The sequence below is a fragment of the Mus pahari genome, chromosome 15 (genome assembly GCF_900095145.1).
Source record: "Mus pahari chromosome 15, PAHARI_EIJ_v1.1, whole genome shotgun sequence".
Classification (NCBI taxonomy): Eukaryota; Metazoa; Chordata; class Mammalia; order Rodentia; family Muridae; genus Mus; species Mus pahari.
In genome coordinates this window covers 18,591,362-18,606,113 of record NC_034604.1, presented here as the reverse complement: position 1 = coordinate 18,606,113, position 14,752 = coordinate 18,591,362, and the positions used below count along the sequence as shown (strand labels likewise).

At 36.1% G+C, this 14,752-nt stretch overlaps 1 protein-coding gene across 5 annotated transcripts in view; it reads left to right on the top strand.

Annotated features, from left to right (window-relative positions):
* Positions 1-14,752, top strand: part of Nol4 (nucleolar protein 4) — a 334,364-nt gene that overhangs the window by 107,678 nt on the left and 211,934 nt on the right. For all 5 annotated transcript variants that reach the window (XM_029546960.1, XM_021214471.1, XM_021214469.2 and 2 more), the window contains 3 exons: positions 2,415-2,526; positions 3,499-3,611; positions 11,527-11,659. In XM_029546960.1, the coding sequence (XP_029402820.1) occupies positions 2,466-2,526; positions 3,499-3,611; positions 11,527-11,659 (307 nt within the window). In that variant the 5' untranslated portion in view covers positions 2,415-2,465. The remainder of the gene's footprint in view (positions 1-2,414; positions 2,527-3,498; positions 3,612-11,526; positions 11,660-14,752) is intronic.

Here is a 14,752-nt window from a genome sequence, read left to right as displayed (position 1 = left end):
CATTCCTGTACAAAATTAAAAAAAGTAGGAAGCAAATTATTGATGAGTGCGTATGTGTAAAAAGAAGTGCAGAAAGAAGCTACGAGGCGAAATAGAGTGAATGCAAATTTTAATTGTATTTTTCTTTTTCCTCCACCTGATTCAAGAACAAATAGACCTAGTTCCGGCGTAATGCTTTCAAACTGTTCTGCTCATTTCTCTCATAACATACCTGCGTTTTGAAGCAGATAGCTTACAATCTATACATCTTAGCTTTTAAATACATTTTGCGAGTTAGGGATTTAGATTCAGTCTTAGTGTTGGGCTTTGCTTACCTGTATGTGGCTAATCAACAGCAGCATTTAACATAAGCTCCTTTCTCTTCTTTGGGTTCTTACACATTCTTTTTTTATTCATTTTCTTTTTCTTGCATATATTTTTGATGTCATAATTTTATTCCACCTCTCTCCCTCCCCTTTCTTTCAAACCTCTGCTCACTAATTGTTACTGCATACATGTATATATGCATATATACATATATAATCCTAAATATAACAGGATGTGTTCATATAATGTTATTAGTGTGTATCTTTCAGGGCTCACTATTTTACACAGAGTAACTAATTGCTTTGTTCTTCCCCTGAGGATAATGACCTCTGTCTCTCTCTGTCTCTGTCTCTCCTGATTCTCCTTGGTTACCTGTGGTTGTTTTTATAGGGAGTAGGCCTCTTGACTGTTACCCCACTTTGTTTGGTATGCTCCTTGGTGTCTTCCTTGTTCATCTCATGTTTGGGCAGCCATGTTGGTAACACGTTATGAGTGTAGCTTCTGATGTCAGTGGGTGATACAATCTCATAGCAACATACCTGATCCTCTGATCAGCGATTGCTGAGGAGTATTTCATAGATGTACTTTTGGAACGTGGCTCCAAAACTTCTCAGTTTGATTGGTTTGGCATTTTTAGATCAGATTCCCCGTGTTGCAAAGAGAAGTTTCCTTGATAAAAATTGAAGACTATACTTATCTGTGGGTATGAGAAGAAACATTTAGATTGGCATTAGAAATTATGTTGGCTTAGTAAATTAGTGGTTGTGGATTCACCTCCAATCACCACAATTTCCCTAACACAGAGTCGTTAGGTTTCCAGTACTGGTTACGGTTTCCCTCTAGTTGAGCAGGCCTGAGGTCCCATTAGAGAGCTGTTGCATTCTTTCTTACTCAGGTGATGGGAACCCCTGAGTAAGAAAAACTGACAGCAGCGTCAAGCTCAGAATCCATTAGCTTTGCAATGGTAGATTTCAGCGTATGTTTCTACTTCAGTGCTGTGTTCTTTCTGAGGCATGGTATAGCAAAGGAAAGGACCTCCTCATGAGTAACTGACCAGTATACACTTTCTCTCAATGATACATTGGCTACTCACTCTCTTCTCCTTTGCACGACCTTGAAATACATCAGTGTTGTAAGAGCCAAATATACACCTTAGAGATTATCTCACACATTTACATCTAATCTGTAACTCAGCTGTTCCTTCTACTTACCTCACTGTCTTTCTCGTGTCAGTGGTAGAACATTGGAAGAAATCTAACCACCCCCATCAGATTTCTTGGTAGCACTGTCTGTGTCAGCACTGGCTTTCATAGGACAAAGATTAATATCCACCCATTTTACATCACAGGGTTATTTTGCTTTAGTGAGAGAAACACTTTTATTGAAAGGTTAATATTAAGCAAATCATCACAACAGGAATATCAATTGCTACCTTAAATCAAGATCATAGTTCTGAACATAAAGTTTTATATAAGGTATAGAAAATACTGCTCTGGCAATATGAGCTATCATAGACATAAATTATTAAAGTTGAATAAAATAAATGATCTAGGTGGCCCCAGCTCATTCCCAAGTGTGTCATTTTTTTGTGGAGAGGATAATTGACTGCTACAGTATGTCCATGATTTTAACTTTTATTCTCTTAAAACGTTTTAAAGCAATAACGGAGAGATCATCAGTATGCAGAATCTAAAGCTCATTGCTTCTCACTGAATCTAAATTTTAAAATGCAGAGATGAGATGAGCCAAAATTTGATTGTGTTATGAGTAAGTGTAAAGAGCAATACTCAGTAATGATGAAAACCCACAAGGTTAGCTCCACATTGTGACTATTTTCCTAAAAGCAATGCAGAAACAAAAAGCAGATGTCTACCCAGATGCAGCCGATGGTTTGTCCATCTAATGGCGTTGTTGGCTGTCATTAAGAGTCACTTGATCAAGCTGGATAGATATTTCTTGAAATGATGCATGGTTTGCCGTGCATGCCTTCATTGTGCTTCCCGCCATAATGGAATAACATGTCTTACTGGGAAAGACAGCGATTATTTCTGTGGGACCCTGCTCAGTCAGCTCCTGTAATAACGCTGATCTTTTGTGAATCATTTCAGATTTCAGAGAGCTATGCCTTCCTACCAAGAGAAGCGGTGACACGGTTTCTAATGAGCTGTTCCGAGTGCCAGAAAAGAATGCACTTGAACCCAGATGGAACCGATCACAAAGGTAGCCACAGTGTCCAATAGTGGGGCTTGAAGTAATTTTCCTCCACAATGTTAATTTGTGTCTTAGATTTTATGAAAATGTGGAAGACAAAACAGTCCCACAAGTCATGTCACTTCACTTCTTCAAGTAGGAAACAGTGGATTCTGAAAACCCACTGACAACCTCATTCAGAACCCACTCATGGAAGGAGATTTCAAATGTATAAGTACCTTTAAAAAAATACATGTGTGTGTGTATATTAATGTTTTAATTTCCAGCATAGTATTATTTCATGATATTTTAGATACACTTAGCAAGAAAGTTCAGCACTAAAAATAATCTTTCAAATCTACAGATCTTTACTTCAAAAAACCATAGATTATATGAAACACCTTCAATTAAAAATTTTATGAGCAGGGCAGGGGGAGGGTATGGGGAACTTTTGGGATAGCATTTGAAAAGTAAATAAAGAAAAAAAAATTTTTAAAAAGCTGAAAAAAATTTATAAGCATAATTTGGCTTTACACTTCATTGAAATTATGCAGATAGTTTTCCTAAGCACGTTTATATTAATAATTAGATTTATCTCATAGGCACTTTTTAGATCCTGCAGTGAGTTGGACAATAAGTAACCTAGCTTCTATAAGAAAATGAAAATGAAAAAGCTATTTTTTTTTACTCCCAGCAATTTATATATAAAATAGCTTTGCTTTGAAATATTTTTAAAGTGCTTGATCATCATATTAGTTTTATTTGTTGTGCTTTAGGATATTTAAAAGTCACTTTATAGTGAGTCCATTCTGTTAAATTGGGCCAATACTATTCATGGACATTTGCATGATATATTTTATGCAGTTCATTTATAGAGCTTTCTCGGTTTTCAATCATTAATGTGCCGAAGACTATACTTTAATTAAACATACTGGCTCACCATGAAAGTGCAGCTGGAACACTGTTGGTGCATTTATCACAGATGTATAACTTCTGTTGCAGATAATGGAAAGCCTCCTACACTGGTGACCAGCATGATCGACTACAACATGCCAATCACAATGGCGTACATGAAGCACATGAAACTGCAGCTGTTGAACTCACAGCAAGATGAGGTAAACTGGAAACATGAATGATTACATCAGCCACAAAGGGGAACAAAGCTCCAGACCCATGACTAAGGGGTTAAGTATGGTGCCACATGAAAGCTCTAATTTATGTTGTGAGTGAAAAGAAATGTCACCAGGACCTCACTGATTTGGAAAGCAAAGACGCTCACACCCTAGATGCAGAGCCCCTGCATGAATCCCTTTTCCTTAGTGCTATGTGAGGAGGACTATTTTTCCTCATCAAAACACCACTGAGACAGTTTCAGCAGAGAGCTGGAAAGTCCTGGGCATCCAAGGAGAGTGATGCTCTGAAACCGTTTTCTCCGAAAAACTGATAAATCAATTTAAGATGATTTCAAGTGCAACTGATTATATCAGTCACATTTACATCTTTTTAAGTCTTTGTAAAATTTCTTCTTAAATGTGTTTTCTTCAAATATCTTCATTTTTTGAGCAAAAATTTGTCACAATTCCTTTTAATTAGGTATTTTCATATTTCAGATTATATTTCATTTGAATAAATCAGACACCAAGTATGTGTATTGATATTTTCTAGAAGTCTAGTTTCCATTTTGGGAAAAGAATTTAAGTGTGTGTGTGTGTGAATGTGTGTGTGTGCGTGTGTGTGTGTGTGTGAATTTTCATTTGTGTATAGGTACATTTGTGTATATGTTTGTGTTTGTATGTGAGTGTGTATATGTTTGTGTGTGTTTCTGAGTTTGTCAGGTTGAGTGTGTGTTTATGTCTGTGTATGTCTATGTATTTGTTTATCTGTGTATAAGTGTGTGTGTGTGTGTGTGTGTGTGCATGCACGTGTGCATGCTACTTGTATTCTCCATAAAGAACTAAAGGTAATCAGTGTACTGTGGGAATTAAATAAATGCTCATCAGCTACTCATCACCACTAATGAGTAGAAACATTCATATTATCTGTATTGGAAATAGTCCATCCCTGGACTTCCCTGTAACAGGAAATGTGATTAGATGTTTACTTTTTAAAAACTAGATTATTTGTAAAACACAATTTAAGCCTATTAAAAATAGCTCTTTTGGATACTTTATTCATAAAATTTAATTGTTTTGTTTTCTCTGTACTTGAAAAAGTTTTAATCTTGATCAGTAGATTTTATCTGGTGTTCACTCTCTAAGAATATCCATGAAGTGGCCATATTGTATTAGATATTACCAGATAACTAATAACAAATGATTGAATTTAAAATAATAAAGTCACTATATTACAGACCCAAAGCCAGACTTTGAAAATGTGTCTGTTCCAAGAATGAAGTAACTGCCACCACAATTATTGCAGAACTGAAAGAAGTACTAACACCTTGGAGAAACATTAAAGCCCACAAATTATTTGTAGGGAACTAATTTGGAGGTCAAATACATTTAATTCTATCCTGAAATTATGATTAGCTTCATGCCAATCACACAGCCCATGTATTAAAAGTCCCTTTGGATCTAAAGCATCACACACATTTTGAACTAAAAAGCATAGCTTTCAATAATTATAATTACAAAAATTATCCTTTTCACAGTTTGAAATTATTAAACTGGATTCATACTGTTAATATATTCAAAGAAACTACTTGTTACAGTATTTATAAAATTTTAGAAAATGTAACTATTACAGGGTTGGTAAGTTGAATAAGATAAGCATATTGAACTAAAATGATGAAGTAAATCTTGATTATAAGTTGTATTTAAATTTAAATGAGGATTAATCCAATAAATTCACCAATATTTACTGAGTACTTTTCAGGTACTCTTAGAAACAAATTAACACAAACTCTGTATTTTTTGAAGCACGTCTTCCAGTGAGGAGTTAAAAACAATTAAGAAAATGAACAGTAAGACTGGGCAAGTAAAAAGCTGCTAAACTCTATTAAAAGAAGATAGGAATGTCAGCAGGGAATTCATCCAGAATGCAAATCAGTAACACAGATCTCTGCTCCGGCACACAGGGTCCTAGATTCCACGACAGTGCCATGAATGAATGAATGAATGAATGAATGAATGAATAAATGAAGAAATGGATGACATAATTTGAATAAAACTGAAAGAAATGGAATGTGTTGTTAGTTACCTTCAATTGCTGTGATAAAACACCATGGCCAAGGCAGGTTACTGAAGAAAGGTCTTAAAGGTTTATCAAAAAACATTTAGTCTTAAAGTTCCATAGGTTTAGAATCTACGATGGCTGAGACAGGGAAGGAAGGAGCAGGTAGCCGAGGGCTCCTGCCTTGAAGTGCAAGCACTAAACAGAGAGCACAGTAACAATGGCATGTGCCTTTGAAAGCTAAAATTTACCCCTGGCTACAAACTTCCACCAGCAAGGTCACTCCTCATAAACCTACCAGAACCATATCATCAAGATGGAACTATGTTTTCAAACAGCTGAGTCTATGGGGGACATTAAGATTCACACCACCTGAGGAATATCGAATGGATGAGAAGCACCTAACGAAATGTTCAACATCCTTAGTCATCAGGGAAATGCAAATCGAAATAACCCTGAGATTCCACCTCACACCAGTTAGAATGGCTCAGATCAAAAATTCAGGTGACAGCAGACGCTGGTAAGGATGTGGAGAAAGAGGAACACTCCTCCGTTGCTGGTGGGGTTGCAAGCTGGTACAACCACTCTGGAAATCAGTCTGGTGGTTCCTCAGAAAATTGGACATAGTAGTACCTGAGGACCCAGATATCCCACTACTGGGCATATACACAAAAGATATTCCAACATATAACAAGAACACATACTCCTCTTCTTAACAGCCTTATTTATAATAGCCAGAAGCTGGAATGAACCCAGATGTCCTTCAACAGAGTAATGGATACAGAAAATGTGGTACAGTTACACAATGGAGTACTCAGCTATTAAAAACAATGACTTCATGAAATTTTCAGGCAAATGGATGGAACTAGAAAATATCATCCTGAGTGAGGTAACCCAGTCACAAATGAACACAAATGGTATGCACTCATTGATAAACAGATATTAGTCCCAAACTTGGAATACCCACGATACAATTCACAGACCACATGAAATGTGGATGCTTCAGTCCTTCTTAGAAGGGGGAACAAAATACTCACAGGAGGTAGAGGGTGGGAGGAACATTAGAGGAAGAGAGGAGGGGGAGGGGGAAAAAGGTTGCAGGGTCAGGTATGTGAGGAGACCCAGGAAAATAGGCAGAGTGTCAGGAATTTGAACAGAGGTGTGTAGCAATAAAGGATGGGGAACTGAGGGTAGCCACCAGCAAGTCCCAGATGCCAGCAAAGCAAGAGTGTCCCAGGACCCAACAGGGATGAGGTTAGCTGAAATGGCCAACAAAGGGGAGGGAAAACCTGAAGAGACCATATCTAAACGTTTGGCAAGGACCTTGGTTGGGGAATGGGGCTACCCACTCATCTCCAACTTCTTAACCCAGAAGGGCTCCTGTCTAAAGGATATAAGGGGACAAAGTGTGGAGCAGAGACTAACGGCCACCCAGAGACTGCCCCACCTGAGGATCCATCCCATATACAGACACCAAACCCAGGCTCTCTTGTGAATGCCAAGAAGTGCTTGCTGACAGGAGTCTGTTATAACTGTCCCCAGAGAGGCTCTGCCAGAGCCTGACAAACACAGAAGCAGATGCTTGCAGCCAACCACTGGACTTAGTATGGGGTCCCCAGTGGAGGAGCTAGAGAACGTTCTGAAGGAGCTAAAGGGGTTTCCAACCCCACAGGAAGAACAACAATATCAAACAACCAGACTCTCCCCGCCCCCAGCTCCCAGGGACTGAACCACCAACCAAAGAGTACACATGGCTCCAGCTGCATATGTAGCTAAGGATGGCCTTGTCTGGCATAGGAGGAGAAACCCTTGATCCTGTGAAGACTCGATTTTCCCAGTGTAGATATAAATACATAAAATATCCAAAAAGTATATCAAAGGAAAGAGTTCCGAGCTACAGACAGAAGCATAGCTGCCCTGGGTAGAAGGAAGAGATTGTTGCTATAGTGTCAAATATATTATAAATGAATTCATTTACAATTAAACCTTGGGTAAGTGATAACAAGGGATCTGTCCTGTAGGCTACCTATGTACCATTTAATTTTAATATTTACAATTGGCTCGTGTTCCCTTATCATCATGCAGGTGAGAAACCCAGACTTTCACCTAACAAACCACATAAGCTGCTTCAGCTCAATAGTTATCTGATATTGGAGCTCAATGTCTACTTCATTTATAATATATGCATTTTAATTATTAATATTATTTTAAAAGGTTGATATACAATATGATCTAGTCTAGAAGGGGAAAAATAGGTAGAGTTCAGGTACTGATTGCTAAATACAATCCTCAAAAGTTAGTGGATTAGCACAGCTTATTTTCTTATTACTCTGATAAGAAATTCAGAATGAACTTCTCTGGGAAATCTTTTTATTACTCAGCTACCCTTTCTCAGCAAAGACTCTATGCCAGGTGTTATGAAAGCATTTATTTAAATATGTAGATCATATTTAAATATGTAGATCAAGAAATTCAGAATGAACTTCTCTGGGAAATCTTTTTATTACTCAGCTACCCTTTCTCAGCAAAGACTCTATGCCAGGTGTTATGAAAGCATTTATTTAAATATGTAGATCATATTTAAATATGTAGATCAAGAAATTCAGAATGAACTTCTCTGGGAAATCTTTTTATTACTCAGCTACCCTTTCTCAGCAAAGACTCTATGCCAGGTGTTATGAAAGCATTTATTTAAATGTGTAGATCACTAAAAACAAATCATAATTATTAGTACATGAACAAGAAATATATAACTTCATAATGTTCCTTCCTTATAATCTTTTAAAATATACATTCTTTTATTTATTAAAAATTCTATACATATATTTTGCATTTTGAACGTGTTCATTCCTTATATCTCACAAATCTCCTTAGGCATCCCTTTCTCTCCCTCCCAAACTAGGAAAACAGTTTCATTTAACCAAAAGCTTACAATCATGTCTTCAAACTTCTAAAAAAGTATGTTGACATAAATTTCATCTATCTATCTATCTATCTATCTATCTATCTATCTATCTATCTATCTATCTATCTATCTATCTATCTATCTATTGTTTTTGAAACAAAGTTTCTCTGTGTACCCCTGATTGTCCTGAGCTTGCTTTGTAGACCTCCCAGGGATTCATCTTTCTTTGCCTCCTGAATGCTGGAATTACAGGGGTTCACCACCACTCACAGCTGCAAATGTTATTTAATGACAATAAATGTATACTGATTAGCTACAATGTTTAGCCATTTTTATAGTGATTTCACAGAACAAGGAACATGATTGAAACTTTGCATCTAGCTCTTCTTTAAACACACACACATATTTTACACATATATAAATTCTTTAGAAATAATTTTACTCAGTTAATCTCATCAGCTATGTTATATATAATAAATACTTGGTCTGGCGAGATACTTAAGTAAGTAAAAGGTGTTTCATGCTAAACTCGAATACCTGAGTTCAATCCTCAGGATGAAGGCACAGGATGGAAGAAAGCAAGTGACTCATGCAAGCTGTCTTCTGATTAGACAATAATTCCCCAACAAAAACATGCACCAATAATAAATAATTATTATAAATATTTGTAAATTATAAATATATTTACTGTTATAAATACATATATTATATAAGTAATCATAAATAAAATAAGCAAGAAATTAAATAATAACTTATAAAGACAATTTTTAGGGTTGGAAATATGTTTCAATGAATAAAGTACTTGCCTCATAACCATAAAATCTGACAAGTATAGTTTCCATCCATACTAACAAAATTCAGAGATAAAAACCAAGAGAATCCCCAGGGCAAGATGGCTTACAAGACAGGCCAAGTCATATGAAGAAATTGAAGATGGAAGAAATAACTTCTTTGAGTAGGAAAAGTTCTTAGTTTGTTTAAAAAAGAAACCCACAAACCCAACAGCATGTTTTAATTAGCAAAGAAGTTAATTTGGATAAGAAATAAGAACTTTGAAGTAAAATGACAAATTTCTTGCTTCAGTAAAATTGGAGCAAAGTATCCTAGTTTCAAAGAGAAATTTTCTGATCAGGGATGAGGATCACACTTACCTATGGAAAGGTAAATGTTTAGGTTGTTTTTAGGGGGCTTATGTTGGTTTAGTACATTAGTGGCTGTAGATTCTCCTCCAATATGTAAGACTTCATTAGCTCTGAATAGTTAGCAGGTCCCAGTACCACGCATGTTTCCCTCTTGCTGAGTGGGTCCAAAAAAGTGCAATTAGAGAGCTGTTCATTACCATTGATGTATGCATATTTAGTATGCTGGTATATAAATATATATTGATGCGGTCATAGGTGTCATAATTGGGTAGGACTGTTGGTTGCCTGCCTCCTTTGGAAGCTTGCAAGGCCTCGACCCTAAACAGAAGCCTATAAGCCACTAAAGAGTGCTGATAGATAGAAAGAGGGAAGAGTGCGTCAAGTCATTATCCAATGCCAAATGGTTAGTCCCTGAACACACACACGTGTAACAGCATATAGACTGAGCATGTTAGGTAAGAAGGTATATGGGTGTACACATACATTTTAAAAAAGCTAATGAAAAAAGAGGCCAAGAATTTGAACGGAGTAAGGAAAGGTATATGGGAAAATTTGGATGGAGGAAGGGGAAAGGGGAAATATAGTAATTATTTTATAATCTCAAAAACTTAAAGAAGTGTACCAGTTTTTGTATTAATTGTTCACAATTGACATTTTTCTGAATTAATCATTTAGTAGAGATTTTTGTCCCCTGACCTTTAGTTAATAAGTTTTACATAATGTTATATAGAAGTCCTTTTATAAATTCAGTGCTCTGCCTATCATATAACACTGTATTATTTATCTACATATAATCATCTACCTCTCCTCCATGAACCATCTATCATCCTTATGTCTGTCTGTCTGTCTGTCTGTCTGTCTATCTGTCTGTCTATCTATCTATCTATCTATCTATCTATCTATCTATCTATCTATCTATCTATCTATCTATCTATCTATCATCTTTCTACCTATTATCTATATGTCATCTATCATTTATTTATCTAGAACCTATATAATCCATTGCATAGCATCTATTCTCTATAATCTACCTCTATCATCTTTATTTGTACAATATATTAAGAGTTCACTGCTCAAAGATGACCTAATCGGCCATCACTGGGAAGAGAGGCCCCTTGGTCTTGCAAACTTTATATGACCCAGCACAGGGGAACGCCTGGGCCAAGTAGTGGGAGTGGGTGGGTAGGGGAGCAGGGGTGGGGGGGCATAGGGAACTTTCGGGATAGCATTTGAAATATAAATAAAGAAAATAATAATAAAAAAATTAAAAGAAAAAAAAAGAGTTCACTGCTCTATATCAAATACAAACATTGAATCTATGCATGTGTCTTAGCTTATACTTTGAGTCCATCCAGTTTGCTGATGAAAACTTCTTACTATGTTATAAAATATATGCTTATAAATATGTATATGTGCTTATAATATTTTACAAAGTCATTTTGTAAAACTTAAAATTTCCTTTCCATCATGTTTTATGATCACCCTTTAAAGACAAATTTAAGCATTCTTAATATTCATTAAGAATAGTTCAATATTTACACTAATTCCCAAACTACTTCTTTTCTAAATACACGGCTCTATCTGTACAATGGGATTCTGCATAATAAGTTGTTTGAGTACCCACATTTTTTAACGTTTTTTGAAGGAAGAGTTTCATGATTCCACACATCTATTACTATGTACCATGTTTTATAGAGTCTGATAATAGTTTATGAACTGGCTAACCTCTCATTAAGCAGATAGGCAGAATAGTTGTTTTTTTGCACACAGTTAAATTTTACAGTGCCTAAGAATATTTTCAACCCATTTCAGGATGAAAGCTCAATAGAAAGTGATGAATTTGACATGAGTGATTCAACACGAATGTCAGCCGTGAACTCTGACCTTAGCTCCAATCTGGAAGAAAGAATGCAAAGTCCCCAGGCTCTCCATGGGCAACAAGATGGTAAGCCTTTCACGTGGAACAAATGAGTAGGTAAAGCAGTGAGCCTCAGCAATGAGTAAGAATCTATTAAAGTCACAGCCACCTCTTCACTCTTGTGTCCGTTTTAAAAAATCGTCTCTATGGAGACATTTTCTGGGCATTGAGGTTATGTCATCCACTTTATTATTTTTAGATTTAAGTACTCTTTTCAAAATAAAAGTGTTAGACTGATTTATAAAAAGACGTCAGTTATGAAATCCAGGCTTCATCCATGTTTTCCTTTTCAAATATAAAATGTGCTACAGGAGTGCAGTTGGATATCTATGATAATGTCTTCAGGCTTTGGTTTATCTGTCATCATTTATTTTTGAGAAAATGAAGAGTTTAAAGATGATTAAATTTTCTTTGACCTAAACAGCTTAGTTCCAAATATAAAGGACACAATATTAAAGATAATTTTCTCAAAGGGTTGCTGTAGGATGAAGGTAATCTGAATTCCTTTTTGGCTCAAAGGAAAAGGAAGGTTATCATTCTTAGTCTACATTCTCAGAAAGATCCCTAAGTCTTCCCTCTGCTGGTGCTGGGAATAAAGCTGAACATGATAAAGACAGTCGATGGTCAACACTTAAGGCCTGATATGCTCAAAAACTTTTTGAAGATTTTGACTTTGTATTAAATTTGATGCAAATTAATATAATAGCTGGTGTAAAATTAAGTTTTATAAGTAGAAACCAAAGAATTTATTCAAAGTTGGTTTATGATTTCACTCAGGTATAAGTCTACATGACTCTTGATTGTTAAGTTTTTTTCACCATATTAGTAGATAGGAAAAAAGGCTTTTCTTGATTTTTTTTTTAAAAGTTGTTTTTAAAACCAAGTTTTAGAAGTTGCCAGTGTTTCAGACTGATTTTGCATTCTATTTACACCGGAAAGACTTAAGACATCCCTAGTTTTAAATATGAGAATGTCCCCATCATGGATACTTCTGTTTTCCACATTTTAGAAGAGTCTGAGTGGAGTGCAAGTTACATCATTGTAATTTCTAAGAAAGAGAAGAGAACTTTGAGTGTGACTTCAAGCTTATGTCTGACTTGTGATACAACAGCACAGTTTTTGGTAGAAAAAGCATTCATTTGGGAATACTATGAAGACATTCTCGTCACTTTATTATAAAATAGATATTCCTCACACAATAATGGTGTCAACATCACAGAATAACTGATACACACACACACACACACACACACCACACACACACACACACACACACACACACACTCACACACCCATAATACACACCACACACACACACTAATCAGTTATCTGTTAATGTACTTTATCTGTTTATATTCTTGTTCTGCTCATATATAATTCTGAAGAATGTGAAGAATGAACACTTCAGGACTGTGTCTCTAATGTTCAAAACGCATCACTTTCTTGATTAAAATTGCCAGTTGTAGTTCTTTGGCTAGGGTAGGACTCACATAATAAAATCTATTTTGACTTTTTAAGATGCTTTGGAATAATATGGAAAACTCCACTGCGTATTGATGGCTGCTGCACGTGAACGTCAGTTAGCTCTCTCCCTGTCTCTTCCTAGCCCTTCTTTGGAGTTCTCCCTTACACTGCCCACCGAGTTTTCTTTTGCATCATCTCTCCTAGTCCACTGAGAGGCTTTCCCCATCCTGGTAGATTATTAGGATCCCCACCTGAAACTAACATAGCAAGCTCTTTGCTTTTCTTGAGAGCCCTCCCTCGCCACTTTCTCCTCACAAGTGTTGGTTGTGTTCCTCAGCTTTGTCTACATAGTTACCATATGAGAGAGAAATGTAATCCTGTCACTTTCAATCCTATCCGCAGGCACATGAACCCCCAGTTTTCTTCTGTAAGCCCTCCTATCTTAAAATGAACATCTGCCAAAGCCATACCTCCCTCTATTCAACTCCTATTGTTAACATTCCTTAGAGAACTTATTACCATGTGAAACTATATTATGTTCTCATTCATTACCCTTTCTTCCTCTATACTGCACGAATTATTAATTTTTAAGTATTCTCCCACTATGAGTTTCCTGTCATATGCTCCATTTCAAATTCTTCTCACATGTCCCATCATTTAAATAATTAAGGTGTAGCTTTCCAATATAATTATGGTTTGTAAAATGAGTTTTATGTATTTTCTTTCCTTTTCCCTGATAATGGTATTCTCTTAAATTATCCATACTTACACTACACTGTGCAATTCTCTTTACCCCATGAATGCACCCATGTGCCTGCACACACTCAATGTGCACACCCCCATATATACACTTGTACTACTTTATCATACTTGATTTATAATTGTATTGTGTTCTTTATCTTTTGCCATTCATACCTAGTTATTTTCTTTTAAATGCAAGTTATATACATATATGTGTATATGCAATCATTTGGATGTGTTGGTGTTTGTATGTAATGCTGAGCAAATAAATATATAAGACATTTTTACAAGGATAACCCTAACTCATATAAGATATAATATAAAGAAAGTGATCTATTAAACATCTATGTTAAACTATTTTGCTTTTTAAAATTGAAAGTTTATAATAACAAAATTTAAATATTTGTCTTTTTTAAAATACTGGGATGTTTGAAGAACTAAGTCTTGGTTAGCTTGGGATATGTTAGATCCTTGTGGATGGTGTACATTAATCTTTAAAGAGTGTAAGAAGGTAAGGAAATGTGGTGTAGCCTATCTAATGTAGGGTTAGCAACCTGATGTGGGCCCAGTATAGAGTTCATGGAGCAGAACTTCCCAGGCTCCACACTGTTGATCCATGACTTGGTTTTGGTAAATATCCAGCAGCTTTTTTTCCAATTGCTAACTGCATGGTAGTACATGTTTCCTTTTGGAGACAAGTGTACTATCTCCAGATACAACAATGGAGTCCTTGCTTGGTAGGGGTGCAAATGACTCAACAGTCAGAAATGACGGACATAGGCAAGGAAGAAGAGTCTGTGCAGACAGAGGAAGACTATCAGCGGAGACTCCACAGGGGGATGCTTTAAGGGAAATGTGGAGAAAAGAAGAGAGTAAGCGATGGTAGACACACATGAGGATGGCAATGTTCTTTGA